The 16,449-nt window shown below is 39.1% G+C and overlaps 1 protein-coding gene across 3 annotated transcripts in view; it reads right to left on the bottom strand.

The window, feature by feature from the left end:
• Nucleotides 1-1,379: 1,379 nt before the first annotated feature.
• The window catches only part of PPA2 (inorganic pyrophosphatase 2), an 89,473-nt gene continuing 74,403 nt past the window's right edge, over nt 1,380-16,449 (bottom strand). For 2 of the 3 annotated variants that reach the window (XM_040967453.1, XM_040967454.1), the window contains exons 9-12: nt 16,306-16,391; nt 12,418-12,487; nt 2,635-2,674; nt 1,380-1,565 (exon numbers count right to left, since the gene is read on the bottom strand). In XM_040967453.1, the coding sequence (XP_040823387.1) occupies nt 1,537-1,565; nt 2,635-2,674; nt 12,418-12,487; nt 16,306-16,391 (225 nt within the window). In that variant the 3' untranslated portion in view covers nt 1,380-1,536. The remainder of the gene's footprint in view (nt 1,566-2,634; nt 2,675-12,417; nt 12,488-16,305; nt 16,392-16,449) is intronic. The other variant, XM_040967455.1, reaches the window with a different exon arrangement.

Raw genomic sequence — 16,449 nt, forward strand, 5'->3', positions numbered from 1 at the left:
TCATCAGATCCAAAAACTATTTAAAACAATCTTTAGGGTAAGGTGTTTGGCCTAACGGTCAACATACCACTTGCCACGTGGGAGACCTGGTTCCCATGATGGAGTGCCTGAGGTGCAGTTCCAGCTCTGCTCCCAATTCCAGTTTCCAGCTAATGCATCAGGGACGGAACAGGTGATGGCTCAAGTACTTGAGTTCCTGCCACCCATGTGGCTTTGGGTTGAGCTCCTGGCTGCTGACTTTAGCTTTGCTCAGCCCTGAATCTGGTGGGTATCTGGGAAGAGAACTAGCGAATAGAAGGACTTTTACAAATAAATAAATATTTTAGAAAGAAAATTAAATAAAACTGAAACAGCTGGTAGGTTAGATATGTTAAACCTTCTGTGGAGATAGTTAAAAAGAATACATTTTTACATTTTTCAAAGATCTTACACAAGTTTGGGAGCAGACAGCTACCCCTCTACCTGCAACAGCAGAACCCTGATGAGATGTAGTTCCTAGGCATCCACCTAACCTCTAGACACTTTATTGATAAGTGAAATTGCTTCTTCACAGGAGGTTCTATCAATTTTGTTCAGTAAACATGACTTGTCACTATGTGAAACAATAATGCAGAAATTTTCCTGATCAGTCTCTGCTCCCAATGAATTTATAATTCAGCAGGAGAGACATAAACAATCCTGACTAAATAGTACATTAGAGGAAAAGAAATTATGTATCCCCTTTTGCAAAGGAGGAAATAGCCGCCTTCATCATGAAGGGCCTGATTTTGTTTGGGCTGGGTGTTGAGCATGAGGAATAGCAGCGCGATCAAGCAGAAAGCACGCCAGGTAGTGCTCTGCTTCCAGCACTTGCTGTAAGGTGGCGCACAGAAGGAGCTGTAAACATTGGTGCGGTTGGACTTGCGGTGAGTCACACAGGAAAGGACAGCTAAGACAACGGCTGACCTCACAGTGGGCATGGCTGCTTTATACACCCTTGCACAGACCTGGCCCAAGGTACTAGCTTAAGTGCCCCACTCTCCAATTGGGGACAATTCCTACTTCAGGATCTGACACCTGCTCTTACCAATAATCAACTTCTGGTGGAGGGCCACTGAGACCTACAAGCCACGGAGTTTCAGCTGTTTTTAACTGGGTAGGACTCATTGTCATGCTTTCATGATGTTTTTTAAACTGGCTCGGTCCTACTGGATAAGTTACATTATTTATTGAAAGTTTTAATGTTTCCTTTTTTTCACTAAAAGAAAAAAAGCTAATAAATCATGAGGTTTCTTCAGGTATAGAAATGAGAACTGGTCAAAATTCGACACTTACAACTTTTAGACTATGAAATCAAGCCCAACTTTCCTATAAACACATATCCAAAGGACACTACTTCAAAAGTTTCAATTTTTATTTATTTACATATTATGTATGTTAAAAATTTTGTGAGAAAAAAAGATTCAAGAGGAAGTCAGCAAATACTTGTAGCACTGATATGAAGCCTTGGAGTCCGCAGAGATGAAAATCTTGATGGCAGAAGTTCAAAGAAATCACTCACTTGCCAAGGAAGTGCCATATTTGCTCTGCATTTCAAATAGGGGGAAAAGAGTGACAAGGAAGAGGTGAAGAAGGGGGAGAGAGGAAGGGAAGGGTAACAACAATTTAATCGAGGCTTCTGGGGAGCACTTAGGCAGATTAAAAAAAAAAGACACTAGCTTAGTACATCACATTTCTCCACCTACAGCTATTTTTCCTTTGCACTATCAAGCTTTGTCATTTGTTTAAGCGTTATGCAAAATTACATTAAAAATTCTGGAGTCTTCTCACTTTATTTTGTTCTGTAATGAACAATACAGCAGTGAGATGCCAACCTACAGATCTAGAAAAACTTGGTATTGTAAAATTTGATTGCCAGTCAAATATTTACAACAGGCTGTTCCTTTAAAGAAACAGTGGTAGCAAACCATGAAAGGAATACAGTGTGTTCTTCCTTGAAAACATGTCTATGGATTTTCTCTTTTCTACACGTATTACAAGCTGACTCACAGTAAATGGATCTCCATGCGTCTTCAAATTGCAAGATGCATATTCTTCAAATATTTCACATTAAAATCTTGACCTTTTGGTCAAAACTTTGCAATCTTTTGAAAAAAAATGATAAGTAAAATTTTTTTTTATTTTTAAATTTTGACCACAGAACATTTTCACTTTCTTCTCAAAAGAGCTTCAGATAATGGCAACAAGACAAATGGACTTATTTTTCACCTTGGTATATTTGTTTTAAAGCCTGTGGTTAAACTGACTCATTTAACTCATTTAAGAGAAAACAAAATCTCCCAGAATCATATATTTGGAGTCGTTTTTAAAGTTATCTGAACAGGGTTGAGTCTGTTCCACACACACACAAAAAGGTTACTGCATAATTAACCACTTCCTAGTCTTAAAGTAATAAGTACGTTACTATTCATTTTTAGAAATAGACATAATTTTTTCACTGTCCTTTTTAAAAATTTTGTGAAAATTTTTTCAAAATGACTTTTAAAACATTTTACTTAGTTTTAATAACTTTTAAGTTACTTAATTTTTGTTTTCACTTCTATAAACTAGGGAATTTACAAATCACACTGTTCCAAGATTCAGATTATACTATACCTTCTTCACTATTTTCTTTATTCCGTGAAGATGATAATTTCTGCAAAAACAGAGAAACCATTATAATGAATATTTATTTGCAAATGCCTCAAAAATGCTTTTTTTTTTCTTGACAGAAATAAGACAAATTTTATATACAGCTGTTTCCTAACCTGAAAGTAAGTATTTCTTTCACTGGTATTTCTCATTTTTTCTGATAAACAAAATAGAGTCAAATTTTACAAAGCACACCTGAATGAGAACTACTGAAGGTCTGGTAGCTGACAATATGGAAAGAGAACTTCAGCTGCTTCCATGGTTGAGGTCCTAAGAATAACAATCATACCCACACATATGCGTACGTATGTGTACATGGTAGTTAACACTCATGAAGGGGTATGGTATATAAAATGTTAACTCTCCTGGAATGAGCTTTTGGTGCAGTGTTAAGAGATCAGCTGGAATGCTGCCAACCCGATACGGAAATGTCTGGGTTTGAGTTACAGCTTTGACTCCATACTTGGTCCCAAACCACTCGTATGGGTGATTGAGTTCTGGGTTGCTGGCACGGCCAGCCCTGGCTGTTGTGGTCTATGAGGGATTCAATCAGTGGATGGATGGTCTTTCTCTTTAGCTCCTAAATTAAGTGAAAATAAACACACACGAATTTTTTATGTTTGAGGGCTGGTCAAGATTCTAGGAACACATTCAATCCATAATCCAAAGCAGAGAAGCCTATATAAAAGTCTTTTTCTGAGAAACAGGATTTTTTTTCCCTCTAATCAAGAACAATATCTTTATTCAGGTGTTTTAAAAAACAAGTCGGGAGCACAGATCCGAGGAGACACATCACTGCATTTCCACACACAGGCTAGAAGTTTCCTGAGCAAGGAATCCCAAGGTCTCGGATAGCTGGAACACGGTCTAGAATATGGGCCTGTTTTCTGTTAATTCTGTAAAGTTCAGTCCCTTTCCCTGCTTGTCCTGTCTTGAGGTATGTGACTAGACACAAGACAAAGCATGACCCTTGGAGAAGTAAGACCTGACCTGAGGCCAGGCCCTCCCTGTTCATGGTCAGGAACAATGACTACACAAGAACAAAAATTTAAATTTTAGCAATATTCAAATCTTCATTGTGATCTTTGTTAAGTGTTAAGTTGGAGCTTCTTTCACCTCCCTATCTCCTCCCACAGGGAAGGTCGTGGGAGCAATGACCTATCTGGAGTTGTAAGCTCCTGTGATAGCAACACATTCTGTCTCAGGCTTCTCTTGAAGTGGCGGCCGGGGAAGGAAAGGGAAGCATCTTCTTCAGAAATATGTCCATAGTGCATCCTGTTAAAATAACCCCCACCTCCCAATAGTTGTCCCTAAGTACTTGGGCCGTCTTCTGCTGCTTCCCCAGGCACATTAACAGAGTTAGACCAGAAGCGGAACAGCCAGGAATCAAACCAGCACCCAGAGCGGATGCAGCATTGTAGATGGTGGCTGAACTTGCCAAGTCACATGTTGGCCCCCAAATAAATTTCAGTGAACAGTAACTGCATATTTTGATGGGCACAGTGTGAAACGTCAATAGTTGTATACAGTGTGAAATGATCAAATCAGGTGTTTCCACTGTCAACTACGTTTGGGGCCTCTAAGCTCCTTCATTTATTCACAACACATATACTTGGTTATTGTGAACTGCACTCACCTATTATGCTAACACTAGAAACTTACTTACTCCCATCAACCTTTCACTTCTTCCTTGCTCCATTAATTACTATTCCATGTTCAGATGGAGTTTTTCTTTTTAGCTCCAACATGAAGGGAAGAACAGAGTATTTGTCTTTCAGCATCTGGCCTATTTCAACTAAAAATGGCTGCCAGTTCCACCCATATTGCTGCAAATGACAGACTTCGTTTCTATTTTATGGCTGAATAATATTCCACTGTGTACACAGGCCATTCATGTTTTGATGGACACACTGGCTGATTCACTACGGCAGCTTTAGCAAACGAATGAGAGCAGGTGTCTGAGGAGAGCACCAGTGGAATTGCTGGATCATATGGCAACTGGATTAACAGTCTCTCAAGTTTCCCCACACTATTTCTTCTAGTCATTCCACACCTTTACATTTCTACCTATAACGTGTAACAGTTCCCTGTTCTCTGCACGCTTGATGCCATGTGTAATGTTCTGTCTTTTCGATAACAGGATTCCATCTGGAATGTGTTGGTATCTCATCATGATTATGATTTGTATCCTGACCAAGCCAGACTACCTGAGACCCTAGGATTTCTCTCTCTCTTTTTTGTTTTTTTGCCTGTTCAGATCCTTTGCCCATTTCTGAGCTACAGTTTATTGTTGCAAGGTTTTCTGTATTCCTTATGTTTACAGACATCAATCTTTTATCTGAGACATCGCTTGCAGGAAGTTTTTCCTAATTTTCCTGTTCTCTTCATTCCACTGTTTCCTTTGCTCTGCAGAAGCTTTTGAGTTTGATATATCTCACTTCTGGAGTTTGGCTTACGGTGATTACTTTGTTGTCTCAATTACACACACACACACACACAAACACAAACACACATACACACTCAGGAGCATTCAGGGGTCATTATCTACTTCCACGGTGAAGATGTGCTTTGGCAAGTAATTTTCTTTCATGATACATTTATCTAGAATTTCCAAAAATTCTTCAGTTGTCTTCATGTCAGGGTTTTCAGACTCACCACTCATGCTCATATTATCTAATGAGTAATCATTCTTGAACTGTTTAAATACCCAGAAGTAGCTCTAAATTAAAGAAGGTCAGGTTCAGCTTTTTGTTTCAACATTGTTAAAAAATGCTGGCCTTTGCACTAATGGTCATGGTGCTCAGAGGAATACACTTTCCCAGCCAGATCATAACACATACCATCAGGAATTTCTCAGTATTTAGTATAAGTCCTTCTTGATTTTTTTAAAGAATGTTGTATTTATTTATTTGAAAGGCAGTTACAGAGATAGGAAGTGTGTGTGTGAGAGAGAAATGGGGGAGCGAGAGAGAGAACAAAGAGAGAGAGAGAGAGAGAGAGAGAGAGAAACAGAAATAAATCATTCATCCACTGGTTCACTTCCCAAATGGTTGCCATGGCTGAGGCTGTGCTAAGCTGAAGCTGGGGCCTGGAATTCCACCCAGGTCTCTTCAATAAGTATTGTTTAATCATCTTTAACTTCCAACTCAGTCTCTTGATACAGGCTTTTATTTGCACCATCAGCAGTGGACTTTGTAATGAATATGAGCCATGAAGTTGAACAAACCAGCAAGAGATCAGATCAAGTGCAAGAGAAAGTGATAAAACTTAGAGCTGGTTAACATAGGGTATATGAGTCTGCTGCCAAATAGCACAACATATGGTTTTATAATTAACTGTACATGATTTTTTTCTCTTCTCCAATAGAAGTGCATCCTAAAGCAATTATAAAAAGAATATAGTAGGGCCCTGTGCAGTAGTCTAGCGGCTAAAGTCCTTGCCTTGTACATGCTGGGATCCCATATGAGTGCTGGTTCATGTCCTGGTGGTTCCACTTCCCATCCAGCTCCCTGCCTGCGGCCTGAGAAAGCAGGAGAGGATGTCCCAAAGCCTTGGGACCCTGCACCTGCATGGGTGACCCAGAAGAAGCTCCTGGGTCCTGACTTCAGATCAGCTCAGCTCTTACTGTTGCGGTCGCTTGAGGAGTGAATCAGAGGATGGAAGATCTTCCTCTCTGTATATCTGACTTTCCAATAAAAAAAATTTTTAAAGAATATAATAAGTGATAATGGCCATTTATTTTCATTATCACACATTCTGGACTGTACATGGTTGTATGCGCTATACTTCATGTGACCAGCAGCACAGGTATGTTCACACCAGAGCCATATTACTCTTATTACATAAGAGTAATATACTGTGCTACAACTGTGCTAACAGTTATGACAGAAGGGAACAGGAAGTTTCCCAATCTATTTTTAGTTTTATGGGGTCACCATCAGATGCCACTTGTTGTTGACCAAATATCATCACGGAAATATGTATACACATTCCATTCATTCGATTTCTTCAGAGAATCTAACACACTCGCTCAGTTCACAAACTTCTTAGAAAAACTCTGATCAGATTTTATATTCTTTGCTCAGTATATGATATAAAATGTAAATAAAAAAGATCCCTATAAAAAGTTTTCTTTTTACAACATCCTCAACTGTTTACAAGGATTTCAAGACAAGAAAGAAAAAGAAAAACTGCTTAATCATGGTTGTTTTTAAGGATGATAAAACTTCGATCTGGCTGCAACAGCAACCCTGAACCATAAAAATTATACGAGAGTACTTCAAGTTGTTCATGGAAAATCGAATTAAAATAAAACTCATTTTGGCAGAAAAATTGAACATCTGTATAGGTTTTTTTTTTTTTTAATGGGCACTTGCTGTGAACTGAAGATCCCTGAATTGCAAGGATTATGGATTTCACATGTTTTGTAACAAAATAAACTTCACTTCTAATTCAACTTTACACAAAATTTTTAGAGCCCTGAGCTAAGGCATCCAGGAGTTAATGATCTTACTTTAGGGTGGGGGGTAAAAGAGACACATTAAAACAGATTATTTAATCATGCACTGTGTGTGCGATGGTGAGGCAGAACAGTCTCTCATCTAATAAATAATAATTGAACCTGCACTTTACAAAGGAAAACCAGAGTGTTTCATGGAGAAACTGTATCATACAAAATATCCAGACATGAAATAACTAGTCTCTGCTTGTGTTTACAGAATGTGGTTTTCTATGCAAAGCAAGTAGATGAAAACAAGTTACCCCACAGTGCATCTTTGTGCAACGTGACTGCTGTATTGTTACCCTTCTTTCCTCTCCATCCTTTTTTCCCCTTCCCTTCCTCTTCTCCTATCCTGTCCTCCCCTCTCCTCCTTTTTTCTTATCTCCAATTTCCTTCCTTCCTCCTTTGCTGCTTGCTTGCTCCCTTCCTTTCTTATCCCCCCCCATACAGATTTACACACATAAAGGATCATTCCTCCCTCCTCCTTCCCCTCTCCCTGGATCCCTCTCTCATTATTATCACAATGGCACAGTCATTCATTTCACTGTTTCAGTCTCAACTTTCTGATGTATAAATGTGTCATAACATTACAAATGTGGGAACAGGGAGAAAATAAAGTAACATAATGCAAAAGTACAATTAAAATAATAATAATGGAAATTCTGCTATTATTTGGGAGTAAAGATGTATGCTGTAAAGATGTATCTGTTATTTCCCAGTATGCTGACCTTTATTGCGGCCACTTGGGGAATGAACAGTGGACAGAAGACCTTTCTCTATCTCCTTCTCTCTGTAAACCTGCCTTCCCAATATAAACAATTTTTTTTTTGCTCTATTGGAAATGACTGGTGATGCTCATAAATAAATACTTAAAAATGAGTAATTTCTCACTAACCTAAAAAACATTACTATTCAAACTAAATGAAATCGGCATGTTAGACTGTTTTCTGTACTCCCATGTTTATAAAAGCTCCATTCATAATAGTTAAGGCATGCAATCAACCCAGACTCCCAATCTACTGATGGCTGCATAAAGATGTGGCATTATATATATTATAGAAAACTACTAAGCCACAAAAAGAATGAGACTGTGCCTTTTGCAACTAAATGAATCCAACTCGAAACCACTGCGCTTAGTGAAATAAGCTAGTACCCAAAAGACAAATACCATGTTTCCTATGATAGGTGATAATACACAGAGCACACACAAAAAAACCCCTGCTAAATGCAAGAGGAAAATCATGTAACTTAATATTGTTTACAGCCTTTGTCTGCACTCCAGAGGAACGGCAGGTTTTATTTTGTTTTTCTTCTACTTGCTTTGTGTTACTATCTTACCTGTTGGAGTGTTAAGTTTATGATTGTGAAATGTAATGAAAATATGTCACTGTAAAATTAGAGGGAAAAAAGGGGGAAGAGACAGGCAAGGAGAGTGAATCCTGGGAGGTGCTGCTATGCTTCTAAACCTGTATCATGAAATATGCAAAACTTCTTCACTGTATATACATAAATAAAATAGAAAAACTTTTAAAATAGGCAAGTTACTCTAAAACATTTATTATTACATACTATTTCAAAAGTAATTTCCATAAGGTTTTATTTATTCTTAAAATATATTTCTTGATTGGTAGAACACACTCAGAAAGTATTAAGCTTTTGTAGCAAAGGAAACAAGCATCATGTGTAAGTCCAATACTCAAAGATAATGACAATATTTGAATGTAATTATTACAAAATTTCCATATGAATATCTGAATTAGAAAACACGGAGTTCATAGTAAAGGCAAATACTAAACTCTTCACTGCTTAATGATTACCTGATTTTAAATGTAATGACATGTGCAACACTTTCTTATGAAAAATGGAACAAAGAAATGCATGCACACAACCCTAATGTGTCCTAAAACCACCCCTCAAGCTTGAATCACTGTCAGGAAGTTTCTGTTGTAAGAAAACTGAGGAAGGACTTATTACCTCAGCTTCGTTCTGAGCTAGGCTTGCCACCTCCTACAATGTGCATGTGGTACTGTGATGCTATCAACATAACTCTAAGTCAATGGCAGCAAAGCCCAAAGGAACCTATTTGAGGAGCATAGCCATTACAAGTCCTATTCCATAACAAACTACAAAATCCCTCCTCCAGTCATTAGTTTTCCTACTTGTAACTATTTGCCGTTAGCATTTTTTTTTTAAAGATTTATTTTTATTATTTTTTTCATTGGAAAGGCGGATATACAGAGAGGAGAGACAGAGAGGAAGATCTTCCGTCCGATGATTCACTCCCCAAGTGAGCGCAACGGGCCGATACTATGCCGATCCGAAGCCAGGAGCCTCTTCTGGGTCTCCCACGCGGGTGCAGGGTCCCAAAGCTTTGGGCCGTCCTCAACTGCTTTCCCGGGCCACAGGCAGGGAGCTGGAAGGGAAGCGGGGCTGCCGGGATTAGAACCGGCGCCCATATGGGATCCCGGGCGTGCAAGGCGAGGACCTTTAACCACTTGCGCCACCGCGCCGGGCCCTGCCGTTAGCATTTTTAAAATTAAAGCACAGATACACTATGTATACAGCCCTAAGCTAGTCTCTAGAATTCAGTTTTATCGTGAGCCCCAGAAAAAATGAAATGCACTACTGTTATTGAATGATAAGTATACCTCATTCATGTGAGATGATCATGGTGATGGAGCCACGTCAAGCCCTTCATTCACCTGGATCACCTGTTGTGCCTGTGTAGTGCCTATGTGGGGAATGCTGACAAATGTAGGCATGCCTTAGATAGATTACATATGGAGGTTAACAGCCAGTAGGATGAGCCTCGGTCTCCTGAATACTCTGCTCTATACTCCTCAGTTAAGATGACCTGACAGCAAATGTAAAACAACCATCCATATTTTCATACAACATTGTGGATATTATAGTATTTTACCTTTTTATCCAAAACACTGGCTGTTTCCGCATCCTATGCACCTGTACCATCATCTCTACTACATTACACTTTGTGTGTTCCAGGTTATTTCAGACTTTATTTAATGGAAATCCATCATTAAGGACTCAAAACCAACATGAGACCAAGGCTGCTGAAACTTCCTGGGAGGACACCTGTGTCTTAGATTTAAACACCTTTAGTCATTTGGGAGTTTTTCTACCACTGCTGTGAGCTTAACCAACGCACTAGGTCACCAGCTCATGTTCTGATCAACGTAAGATTACATAAGAAGTTTAGTTATTTCCTTCCTGTATTTACAAAAGCAATTACCATTATCTAAATTCTCATCCAATCAGTTCATTTAAAACATAAAAACAACTACTATCTGCCCTTGCTTGGATCATACTTCAGATTCAGTTAAAAATTGTAGATCAGAATCAAGATAATATTAGTTAGGTGCATATCACACCCATTGACTCATACATTGTAAGAACTTGAACAAATTTCAGATTGTGTAATTTGCCTTTGTACAACCCCAAAACTTGATTAAATCTGATTCTGAGATTGATGAATGACACTAATGTCTATAAGTTATTCAGAGCAAACAAAAGACAAAAGACAGTATTTTGAATACAGTACAATATTCAGTATAAAACAAAATGAAGAGGGCTAAAAAAATACAACTAAATAATTCTGATTCAGACATTTCAGGATGGTTGCAAAAAGAAGAAATCTCAAGCCAAAATGCTTTTAAGAAAAGTGATTTCATTGTAAGTTGATAATTTCTTCATGAGAACATGTTAACCAATTGGACTCAAAGACTCCACCCAACTCACTACGGGGGCAATTAAATGGCAGTTCTTCAGCTTACAAATTACTGTTGAGGATCTAGAAAGAGCTCAAGAAACTCAACAACAATAACAGCAACCAACCAGTTCAGATAAGAAATGCACAAAGTATATAAACAGGTATTTTTTCAAAGGCCGAAACATAGATGTCCAAAAGACACATGAAATAATGCCTCCCTATAACCCATTCTCACCAAAGTGCCCTAGTGATAAAGCAGGTTAAATTATCCCTTGCTCAGAATATTCCAATGGTTCCCCACCTTAACCACAGGTAGAAACACTTATCTTCACAGGGTCTTTCAATATCTGTCTCCATTCAGACTTCTTTTCATTTTTTTCTTCATATTTTTTACACATGCCAGGTATCCTGTTGGGACTGTGGTGTGGACTGCTCTTCCTCATCCTCATGTGATCATGGTGCGAACTGTTCTTCCTTCAGACATTCACTGGGCTCACTGCCTTATCCTCTGCAGACCTTGATTTTTCTCTCGGCCCTTTTCCTAATGAGGCAATCCCTGACCACTATTTTAGATAACTACCACTCCATTCCACTCCTGACACTTACTTAATCATCTCTTGTCTGCTCATTTTCCACTGTAGCATTTATTCGCAACCCACTCCACCACCTTAAACCATCGCTATTTTACTTATGCATTATTTCTCCAACTAAATAAGAGCTATAAAATGTACAATTTTTCAAAATTTTTAATACAATGCATTTCTAGCACCAAATCTTTACCACATCATGGGGAGGAATAAAAAAGCTGATGAATTAATGAGAAATAAAATCCAACATATCAACAACAGCCATAATGAACAACATTGAGAAATATTATTTGTTCCTTAAGATCTAAATTCAGTAGTTTCTATCTCATAATTCCTTAAACGTCTTAATTTATAAGAAAGGATTTTAAGCATAAAGTCCGTCTTGAACATGCTAGCAATGTCCTTCTCAGAATGTAAAATTTACTTTTAGTGTTCTCCAAATTCATCTTTAATTTAGTTGCCTCTGTGCACCATTATCAGTGAGGCACATACAATCCAAGGTTGTCTTCTTAGGATGGAGAAGAAAACCTTATAAGACAACTAAACTAAATGAAAAAAAAAAAAAAAGAAGTCATAGATTTCATTTTTTTTGAACCAAAAATATATCTATTCCAACAGCCAGTCCCACATTACACAAAGGATGATAGAAAACACCAAGGAGTGCAAACGTGTATAAACATCAACAAACATATTATTATATGAAACTAGTTAATGGCTAATTCATTTTTAGAAACATACTTAAAAATTCAATCAAAAGCTTTCAAACTTGTGCTGTAAATTCATTAAATAAGATAAAGTAAATTTCAAAGTAATGTTCTTAATTTTATGCTTCCCTAAAGGAACTGACACCTTTCATCACCAGAATTTCTGCTGGATTTCCCCATGATATTTGTAGGACAAAGGGATGCCTGGGCACGTGCCCGTAAACTTACCGATTCAACAAATGATCTTGCTTCCTCTGGAGTACAAAGAAAAGGACTATCACACACCTGAACATTTGTACTGGCAAAAGAAAAAAGAAAATATTATTAATCATATTATTAATTTTAATTATTTTTAATTTTAATCTTATTTAATTTTATGATTATTAGGCAGAAAAAGGAAGAGAAAACAACTCCAAAACCTCATAAAAATAATGCATGCTTTGATATAGCTTTGATATATGCTACTATATATAATCAATAGATAAATGAACTACTAAGCTAAACAATATATATCCGATTCCTTAAAAAATAAGGTAGATAAACTGTGGGTGAAGCAGAATGAGAAGGGTGGATGATAAAGCTCAAATCTCAAAAAACCATCCAGCAATAAATTTGAAAGTTTTTTGAGATAACAGAGATAAAAAAAATCCCATTAAAAGACTATAGAGCTGGGCCCGGTGCGGTGGCGCAAGTGGTTAAGGTCCTCGCCTTGCACGCCCGGGATCCCATATGGGCGCCGGTTCTAATCCCGGCAGCCCTGCTTCTCTTCCAGCTCCCTGCCTGTGGCCTGGGAAAGCAGTCGAGGACCGGCCCAAAGCTTTGGGACCCTGCACCCGCGTGGGAGACCCAGAAGAGGCTCCTGGCTTCGGATCGGCATAGCATCCACCGTTGTGCTCACTTGGGGAGTGAATCATTGGATGGAAGATCTTCCTCTCTTGCTCTCCTCTCTGTATATCCGCCTTTCCAATAAAAAATAATAAAAATAAATCTTTAAAAAAAAAGACTATAGAGCTGGAAAGCAGTGGAGATGACCATGTGGTGTTGCAGTGACCAGATACCCCAATGACAGCCAGCCAGCAGCAATCTGAGCTCCACCAGCAACCAGGTGGGAAGTGGAGTTCACCAGGAGCTCAGCAGCTGAATCCAGGCAAAGAACTGCCTGCTCTGCTGATTTGTTTGATTTGACCAGGAGCAGAGACAGAGCAGCAGACCCCAAACAGGAAGTGCAAGAACAGGCTGGATTTACAGCCCAGATCCCCAGCAGAACCACATTAGGTGCCATTTTGTATAGGGAGGCAAAGGCTGTGGTACAGGACAATCAGGACAAAACATACTCAGTTACACCCAAATTTGATGTTAAATTCAACTTTTAGTTAAATGAGAAACAATTACTTAAGTTTTCATTTTTGGCAGACAGTGATCCGCATAAAATTTAAGCAAACAAGCGAGGAGATGACCTAAGTGACAAGCTTAAGACAGTGTTTCTTTAGCTTACATGAGAAATGAACTTGGGCTGGCATTGTGGAGTAGCATATTAAAGCCACCACATGTTGGCACCCCATATGGCTTGTGGCTCCTCTCCCAGCAGCTCCACTTCTGATTCAGCTGCTCACTAACAGTCTCAGAGGGCAGAAAATGGTCCCAGCGGCTGAGCTCCTGTCATTTAGATGACAGACCTGGAATAATCTCCTGGCTTGTGGCATCAGCCTGATATAGCTCCAGTCATTGCAGCCATTTATTTGGGGAATGAACTAGCATAGTTTTTGTCTCTCCTCTCTCTAGCTCTGTCTTTCACATGCATACATAAATACATAAACCTTTTAGTTATGTTTCAAAGCAAGGAATTCTCAGGATTTGTGTTATGGGCAAGATGAACAAACCTTCTCAGCAATTTTAATAAAATGTTCATCAAGATTAAATAACTTCTAAACTTTTTAATTTTTTAAAAGAAAGATTTATTTACTTTAATTGGGAAGGCAGAGTTACAAAGAGGAGAGATGGAGGGAGAGGAAAGGTCTTCCATCCACTGGTTCACTACCCAAGTAGCTGCAACAGCTGGAGGCGAGCCGATCCCAGGCCAATTCCATCCACTGGTTCACTACCCAAGTAGCTGCAACAGCTGCAGGCGAGCCAATCCCAGGCCAGTAGGTAGAAGCTTCTTCCAGGTCTCCCACATGGGTACAGGATCCCAAGGCTTTGGGCTGTCCTCGACTGTTTTCCCAGGTCACAAGCAGGGAGTTGGATGGGAACTGGAGCAGCCAGGACATGAACTGGCACCCATATGGGATCCCAGGCATACAAGGGATAGAAGGTGAGGGCAAGAGTGAAGAGCTGAAAGGTGGATCTGAGACTTGAGTTCTGCTCTCTGATAAAGGATGTGAGTGGGCAAAGAGCCATTGAACTGCTGAGCCAAACACCTGCCCCCAAAATGGAACAACTATTGATTCTACCTGATTTCTCTTGTACTGTAACCTTTGACTCTTATACTACTATGCTCAAAAAGAACAGAGACAAGATATTCACATAAACATCCCTAATACCAGCACAGTACTTGGTAGTAGGCCATTAATCAGTATATGGGGAAAGAATGAATGGCTTCTCGGCTTCTTGTGATTCAGCAAAGTAGCCAATGAAGTGGAGCAAGACTCTACTGTCCAGAGCCACCGTGCTTATTCTGCTTTCTAAAGCTACACTTACCAAGAGCTGCTGTTTTTGTTTTCAAACTTGTTTATGTCAATTGTGCTTATCACAATTATTAACAACCTAAGTAGTAATTATGTTCACTGATCACAGGAATGTAGAGACTTCTGTGAACACCAGATAGGCTAAAACTACTAAGGTTAGTACCAGAGGTGCTAAAAAGCCTAAACAGAAGTGAGTCACTACAAAAGCTTGGGATCAAATTAGGAGGATTAGAAAAGAAGCTCCCAATCTGTAAAGTTTTCAATTGTAAAGGACACGAGGATTACAAAATTTTTACTGTTTATTCTAAATTATGTGAGAATATATAGAAAATTTTATAGATTGTATATTTAAAAGGTCTTGATTAATAAACATCTTTTAAATGATGTATGTATGTCACTGTTGCTTGACTCCTCTTAATCAACCATGATACAGATCATACAGAAAAGATGATTTTTTTCTAAGATTTCATTTTTATTGGAAAGTCAGATATACAGAGAGGAAGAGAGACAGAGAGGAAGATCTTCTGTCCAGTGACTCACTCCCCAAGTTGCCTCAACGGCCAGAGCTGAGCCAATTCGAAGCCAGGAGCTTCCTCCAGGTCTCCCATGTGGGCGCAGGGTCCCAAGGTTTTTGGGCTGTCCTCAACTGCCCTCTCAGGCCACAAGAAGGGAGCTGGATGCAAAGTGGAGCCGCCAGGATACAAACTGGCACCCACATGGGATCCAGGCACAAGCAAAGCGAGGTCTTTATCCACTAGGCTACAGTGCCGGGCCCAGTAAGACGAAATTACGTGGCATTAATTTTCTGCATGAAAACAACTAATTTTTATTTCATTCTAACACACATCACAAAGCATGTTTTAAAGATCCATTGCTTATTTGAAAGGCAGAATTACAGAGAAAAGGAGAGGAAGACCAAGAAAATCTTCCATCTGCTGGTTCACTCTCCAAGTGGCTGCAATGATTTGGACAGAGCCAGGAGCCTTTCCAGGTCTCCCACATAGTGCCGGGACCCATGCACTTAGTTCATCTCCTGCTTTCCTAGGCACATCACAGGGAAATGGATCATAAGTGGAGCAATTGGGACTTGAACTGGTGTCCATATAGGATGCCGGGGTCACAGGTGCTGGCTTTACCCCTCTATGCCACAACACCGGCCCCCACAATATCACAAAGGATTCTAACTAAGTACCTGATAGCTTGTCAGTCCTACTAACCTACAAGCCTGTGAAGAAAAGCAACCAAATCAGTTCTTACCATTACAGTGCCTAGTATCAGGAATGTCCACTGAACCAGCCCTAAGGATTTTTAAGCGCCAAAAAAAATCTACAACCCCCCTTTTTGAAAAACAAGTGATCAGAGAAGTATTACATGGTTTAATATTAATTAATTATAAGCTAACATTACTTATACAGAAAAGACAAATTCTTACCAATTGATTGCCCCTCCATCGCACTTCTTCATGAGCAGTGCTTTCCAGTGATCATGAGTAGATTTAATAACTTCAAGAGCAAAAGCCTAGTTACAAGCCAAAAACAAACAAACAAACAAATAAAATATTACACTGTTACACTAC

This window comes from Ochotona curzoniae, unplaced genomic scaffold (assembly GCF_017591425.1).
Source record: "Ochotona curzoniae isolate NIBS_2020 unplaced genomic scaffold, NIBS_Ocur_1.0 scaffold_4506, whole genome shotgun sequence".
Taxonomy (NCBI): Eukaryota; Metazoa; Chordata; class Mammalia; order Lagomorpha; family Ochotonidae; genus Ochotona; species Ochotona curzoniae.